The following is a 7,350-nucleotide window of genomic DNA, read 5'->3' on the forward strand; positions in this document are numbered from 1 at the left end:
GTTAATTATTGTTGTTGTTGTTAGTATATTAATTATTGTTGATTAATTATGGTTGAATGGCAACAATGTAATGCTGCCATTATAGGATGGATATTGGTTGTAATTGGCAGGTGGTGTAGCTCAAAAATAGGCATTTTTGCCCAGTTTTTACCCAGATTTCCGACCGAATTCGGTCGGAAATTGCAAATAAATTCTCCAGTTTATTGAAATTTCCGACCGAATTCGGTCGAAAATTATGAATTTATATTTATTTTTATAAATAAATTAACAATTTATTATAATTTACAACTAATTATTTAATTAAATAAAATTATTATTATTTTAAATTTCCGACCGAATTCTGTCGGAAAATGAAAATAAAAAATAATAATAATAATAATAATAGTTTCCGACCGATTTCGGTCGGAAATTTGAAAATTAAAAAAATATATATTTAATTATTTCCGACCGATTTCGGTCGGAAACTAAAGTTTGACAGTCAGTCAACGCTTTGATATTTTCGACCGAAGATATTCTCGGGTATTGAAGCATTTGGAAATTGGTCCTTCCCTCAAGTTGAAGCATTTGGAGATATATTTATGCGAGATAGATTACTTGGAGATCTGTAATGCCAATCTTATCTCTTTTAGTTTTATGGGAACGGAGGAAACAAACTTGCGTCTAGAGAATGTTTCTTCAGTTGTTAACCTTCAGCTTAAGGTTTTTCATGGATCGCTTCTTAGACCCGTTGATTTGATTACGACAAAATTCAACCAAGTGGTGAAGCTTTCACTTGAAGCTAATTCTCTCCAATTGAGGGTAAGCGATTTCCCACTTCCCTAAAAGAAAGTTCTGGTGCCTTATTTTTTCGACTTCTTTCTAACTGTTTTATCTTCCTCAGTGTCTTGATTTTGATCATTCTTTTCCGAAATTCAACAACCTCAAATGGCTTATACTGACTGTTGGCGGCGCTACGGATAATACTCCACTTGGAGTTACTCCCTTTCTGCAGGCATCTCCATACCTCGAAATGTTCGAGATCAAGGTAGAGGCTTATTCTTTTTCTTTTGAAATATGGTTAAATTAATGCGCCCTTTTAGTTTTGATCAGGTGTTCAATCTTTAGGACTCAATGAGGGTACTTGAGACTATATATGTTATGTATCATGTCTTGCTTTTGTACCTCTACCTGGAAACTAATGTTGGATGTTTGCAGAGGAATGTAGTACTGTTATAGTATTTTACAATACCGTGTCTAATGAAGGATTAGCATAATCTATATCCTTGTGAAATTCACTAATAATAAACCCATTTCTTTCATTCATCCCTCAAAATTCAAATACACACCTTCAATATCTGATTCAGATTATAAAGGAATGAGTTACTCCACTATATTTCAGAGTATAATTGTATTATTTCTTTTTTCTTTTTCAGATTAAGTGGTATGATACAAGGATCTATGATAGAACTATTATATCCCTATGGTTTCACAGTCCGTTCCAACATCTCAAAGTGGTCAGATATGAAGGTTATCTTGGGGGTAGAGCTGATGAAGAATTTACAAATTACCTTCTTGAATATTCTTTAGCGCTCGAGAAATTCATCATTAGTCCTTTTTACGATCATAAGAGTTCCAAAGTTGAGCGAAGAGCCAGAAGTCGGGCTTGGCGGCAGCTACAAGGAAAATTTCCCCAAGGAGTCGAGCTGGTGATCCTTTAAATCACCCTCTGAGCACTATAGCTATCACTGTGTTTAATTACTACGTACAAGCTCTCTAAATCTATGCTATATGCAATACTAGGAGCAATGCAGTGATTTGGCGTAGTATTTACTTGTTTTCGTATATTAGACGTTCTCTATCAGTGCTACCTTTATTATCTGTAATTTCCTATTCCAGTTTTCAATACAATCAATTGACCTTGCTTATAAAGATAGAGAAAATATATATCATAAGAGAGGTCACGGTAATTGAACAAAGAGAAAATGATAAAAATGGAGACTGCAGATCACGTGATGGAAACTCTAGCTGTCTAGAGAAAAGTATTTTGTTTACAGAATGGGCAAACAGTATCGCTTTATTTACAGAAAACACTTTTAGGGAAACTGAATTAATAGAACGCACAAGTCCTAATAGGTGCCAAAAGAAGATCTAAAAATTCAAAGGAGAAAGAAACTTGGTTGTTCCTGCTTAAACTTGGTTATTTGGATATAATTTTTGTCAAACCATAGATTATACTTTATATCCTACGTCCTAAGTTTAAAATAATTTACTGTACCTTTTTATAACTGAATAAAAGTAGTGATTTTTCTTCTGAAGGTTTAATAAGTCTCTATGGCCGAACAATACTCAATTCAGTAGATAGAATAATCACGTATACTTGAACGTAATGTACTCCCCGTATATTTTCTCCAGCTCGTAAATTCTTTTGTCCAGTTTATGCGTCGCGGCAGAGTCACGCGGATCTGCATATTTAGTACACACAGTTCCTCTCCATGGATTGTTTTCGTTGAACCTCTTTTGCAAGAAATTCTTCAAGTCCTGTGCAGTTTTTTCTGTGTCCACAACAATTCTACCATGTTCCCCTATCTGTTTGTATAAATTGTCACCCCTCTCGTCAATATCTTTTTCTCTCTTCGTGTGCTGGTCAATATCCTTTGTTTCCACAATGTACTCTTGCAAGAACTTATGTTGAGGAGCATATTTCTGCAAAATACAGAAAAACATTTAAACAAGTGCGCGTTACTATGTTATACGACATTAGTTAGTTAATGAAATAAGATCAAATACCGGATCGTTAAGTATAGCTTTGCCCTTGTTATTTCTGCCCCCCATCGTTTGAGTAAATAGATTGAGAGAGAGAGATTGAGATGTTCAAACACATACCTTCACTCCCTTTTTATAGCTGCAAATAAGACGTACTTTAAGTTTGGGGGGTTGGAGGGGGGTGGGTTAGTTTGCTGGTCCTTTATTTACTTTCAATGAAATATGAATGAGCTAGTCGAGACAAATTCAAAAGTATGGATTTAAAATGCAGTACGCTTATAGCAGATTGTTTCTGAAAATGTTGGTGTTAGGTTTATTAGAAATTTTTGAAAAATAAAATAGAAAATGGGGATTCCATTGCATTAATATTTTTGTAAATAGTAAGAGTACAACGATTCTGAGTTAAAAAATTAGACTAACAATGTCTTGTACCTTACAATGTACATAAAGAAAAAAGACAGAAAATAGTCAAAAATCAGAAAATTTGCATGTTGGGAACTTTTTGTATAAGTTGAAACGAAACAGTGTTGAAAACTAATTTGCACATAGTATTAATGCAGCCAAAGATTAAGAGAAAAAGAAGTAAAAAGAAACATTACCGTTTAAAATTATTTGAAAAACCTTTTCCAATAAATAAATAAAATTCAGAACCAAGAAGAGAAAAGCTAATTAAATTGTTTTTCCCTACTCTAGAAACTATTAGCCAGTTTCCAAGACTTAAGTTTGATTCACAAACCAAAAATATATTGGAGGTTAGCAAAAAGTCTTTTGGAAAAAACTTTGAACCTTTAATTTATTTATGATGGGATTTTAATTGTACTAAGATTTATGATAATAACAACAGATACCCCTCAAATCAAAACAAGTTAGAATTGGTTATATGAATACTTACAGAACATGCAACTAGCTTCAATTAAGCTCATCTTAGGCCATTTGTATAATTGGATTTAGGTTTAATCTTTATGCATAAATATAGACTTCATTACTTGGAAAATAAGGAGTGTTTGATTATCTTGTTCTTTTAGAAATATTACTGGAAAAAAGGATTTGGAAAACTAAATTTAAGTTGATTTTGGAAAAAATGGTATAGTTTTCCAAAACCAAACCGATAAGGTTTGTTATTGTGAATGTTTTCTGAAACCAAATACCATCAAATTATTATCACCGAAACGATTTTACATATCAATGCATAAGGCAGTATATTACAAACTTATAATTCTAATGAATAACTTGGCCACTTGATCGCTATTCCATGGCTTTCACCTAAAAGTTTGACAAGGATCACATATGAATGCGATTAGCTTGTTTGAACCACTATATATATGATGAGTGGTATTTTCAAATCGAAAACATAATGGAACTTTATTTCATTAATTTTTCAATAGATCATAGAATTAAACCAGTCAACGCAACTTCTGCCAAATCTTGAATGTTAAGGAGCATGCAAGTTTCATGCCAACAAAATCAGATTTTTCTTTAAAAAGTAACGAATTACATGCAGACGACCTATTCAAAAAGCACATAACATGTCTATGTTTTTGTCATGCGAACTTTTATAGTATCAAAAAAACAAATGTTATATATCTCATTTTAAAATGGCGTGATCATAAAGTTGTTATTGTTGGGAAATAATAATATCTCGCTCAGGATTAATATCCACGGTAAATAACAATAACATAAGAGAGTAATAACGATATCAAAATTTTTAACGGAGTAAAATACAATACCCGAGCGTAGCAATATATAATACTAATATAATATTACAAATTAGTAGTGTCAAGAGACTATTACACCTTTAAAAGAAATAACACTCTTCATTTTAAATACCTCACTACAATATTACTCTCACTCACCCACTGTTTATCTCACAAACTACAATATGTGTTTGAAACTGAACGAAACACTCGAAAAATTGCCGCACTCTCCAACCAATCAGAAGATTGGTTTCTTTAACTTGCAAATCTGCAATTTGCATATAGTGGTCACAACCAGAAATCAACTAGCAAATTGGTTTTACAATTTGTAAACCAATTTGTTGTTGCCGCCTACGATTGCCTCTTATTTCCTCCAATTTCTTTCTTTTTTATTTCTTTTATTTAGTGACCCCACAAATCTTCCCCTTAATCAAAATGCCTCTAAGAGGAAAGGTGGTAACGACCGAGATAGGGTGGCACTGGAAATAAGGTCTAAGCTTTCGTGAAGCTATGGCGAGTGCCAAGGCCAGTTTCTCGAGGTGTGGGTATCTCGTCTCAGCGTTGACAAGTATTTTTCTAATGTAATAGATGGGAGATTGCGTACCTTTTCTTTCTCAGATCAAGAATGCACTTACTGCTACTTCGGAGATGGCTAGGTAGACGAGGAGATGTTTTTCAGGTTCGGGATTTGAGAGTAGAGGTGGTGATGACAGATACGCCTTAAGTTCTCGCAGAGCTTGTACGCACTCGGGCGTCCACTCTAGGCCATTATCCTTTTTGAGCACACTGAAGAATATGTGATATTTGTGAGATGACCGCGAGATGAACCTCGATAGGGCAACGATTCAACCAGCCAACCTTTGGACTTGCTTTTTGGTAGTCAGGAGATCTGGTATCCCTTCGATAGTTTTGATTTGGTCTGGGTTGACTTCGATCCCCCTTTGTAACACTAAGAAGCCCAAAACGTTTCTCGAGACTACGCCAAACGCGCATTTCTTTGGGTTTATTTCATTCCCTACTTTCTCAATATGTCGAAATCTTCCTTCAAATGGTCGATATGGTCCTCCGCCTTTACGGATTTGACCAGCATGTCGTCGATGTATACCTCTATGGTCTTGCCGAGCTGATCTTTGAACATTTTTGTGACCAATCCTTGGTAGGTAGCTCCTGTGTTCTTCAGCCCGAATGGCATGACCCTATAACAATATGTTCCTTGGTGGGTGATGAACGTGGTTTCCTCCTGCTCCTCTTCTTCCATAAGTATCTTGTTATATCCTGAGTATGCATCCAAAAAACTCAATAGCTCGTCCCCGACCGTTGCCTCGATGAGTTGGTTGATATGCGGTAACAGAAATGAATCCTTAGGGCACGCTTTCTCACAAATTTATATTCTTAAATATTTTCTTAGATGTTATTTAATAATTGAGTATTTTTTTAATATTACACAAAATATTGATAAAAAAATATTATTTGAGTAGGAAAATTGTTCAAATATAATTTAAAAATATATTATCGTGGGGGTATTATTTTCTCTCAATTTTAACTCTTTATGCATTCTATTTAATATTACTTTTATTTTTTCTTCGTATTGGACATTATATAGTGGTAATGTATTGCCGGAGGATTCTTATGAAATTGATTTTATTAAACCTTCCTACACATTTTAATAAGAATTTAATAGACAAAATTTAAATATTAAAAATTATTATAGAAGATATTGTAGTCCAAAAAATAGGTTATTGCAGTTATGTCCTTTCCTTATGAGGTCTTCCGTTTAATATTTTAGGGCAATTTTGATGTATTAATATTGTATTTATGATTTTATAATAATATAGGCTCGGATTTGGACAATATAATACATACTCAAATTAAATTAGTAATAGGACATTATAATACATTTTCAAATTGAATTGGTAATAGGAATTTTTAAGAAGTATATCCTAAAAGTAATATGATTACATGACTAAATATATTTACTTGTTCAATTTTATATGGATTAGTCAACCCGAAAATAATTATACTAATAGGATTCCTAAAGGTAATCATGTAGGATTCCTAACGTGTAGTATTATGTCCTAAAACTAATAGGATTATAATGCTAATATCTAGAATTCCGATTATGTCCTTTTATTATGAGTTATTATGGTTAAAATTATAAGGTTATTTTTGTAAACCGACATTGTATTCATGCTTTTATAATAATATAGATATAGATTACTAAAACCGTAGTTTTTTTTATATAAATCTACAACTGTACCGATAATTAGGGTAGGTTTTTTTTTTTTATGAAAATAAATCGAAAAAATACTGAATCGTACCGAATAAATTTACATGTGAAAAATATATATGTTATGTTTAATAATAATAATTAAATTTTTCCTTGGGCCTAGGAATTATGAAAATTGTTACAACCCAACAAGTAATTAAAATCAAAATCCTAATTCCCAAACCTAACATGCTACTCTTACTGAAAATAAATTATTTCTAATATATTCACTAGCAAGACACAAAGTATTCTAGCGGTTATGAGTAACAAATTACAATATATTGAATATGTTTCCTTTCGTATAATTTAGATTTATCATTTTGAATATTTAATCTTTTATAGACTTTATTCATGAGTCCCAACTTAGTTTCTTTTACAATGTTGTAGAGTAGTTGATGGACTTATACTCTAGCCATCTTTCATGTTTTATTAATTCATCACTATTTAAACAGTACAATTGTCTAGAGAGTTTTGCTAAGTCTTATAAAAATATGTATGTTATGACATTCTACTTTTACTAGTGAGTTTAAAAATACCGAAAATTAACTGTACCGATACCGAAGAGAACCCGACATGATTGAGACGGTTTCGAAAAGTCTAATTTTGGTTATACACAATAGAATAACCGAAAAATTGGTATGGTATAAA

At 32.5% G+C, this 7,350-nt stretch overlaps 1 protein-coding gene across 1 annotated transcript; it reads left to right on the plus strand.

Moving 5' to 3' along the window:
• Positions 1–546: 546 nt before the first annotated feature.
• Positions 547–1,886, plus strand: LOC138904004 (uncharacterized). The gene is made up of 3 exons (XM_070192557.1): positions 547–798; positions 881–1,024; positions 1,413–1,886. Exons 1-3 carry the CDS (start codon positions 634–636, stop codon positions 1,695–1,697), a joined length of 594 nt encoding a protein of 197 aa, XP_070048658.1. The 5' UTR covers positions 547–633; the 3' UTR covers positions 1,698–1,886.
• Positions 1,887–7,350: the final 5,464 nt, after the last annotated feature.

Source organism: Nicotiana tomentosiformis, unplaced genomic scaffold (genome assembly GCF_000390325.3).
Source record: "Nicotiana tomentosiformis unplaced genomic scaffold, ASM39032v3 Un00323, whole genome shotgun sequence".
NCBI classification, from domain to species: Eukaryota; Viridiplantae; Streptophyta; class Magnoliopsida; order Solanales; family Solanaceae; genus Nicotiana; species Nicotiana tomentosiformis.

Coding starts and splice junctions, on each gene's coding strand:
- LOC138904004 (XM_070192557.1), top strand. CDS start 634: ATGGGAACGGAGGAAACAAACTTGCGTCTAGAGAATGTTTCTTCAGTT. Junction 799..880: donor CTAATTCTCTCCAATTGAGG/GTAAGCGATTTC, acceptor TATCTTCCTCAG/TGTCTTGATTTTGATCATTC. Junction 1,025..1,412: donor TCGAAATGTTCGAGATCAAG/GTAGAGGCTTAT, acceptor TTTCTTTTTCAG/ATTAAGTGGTATGATACAAG.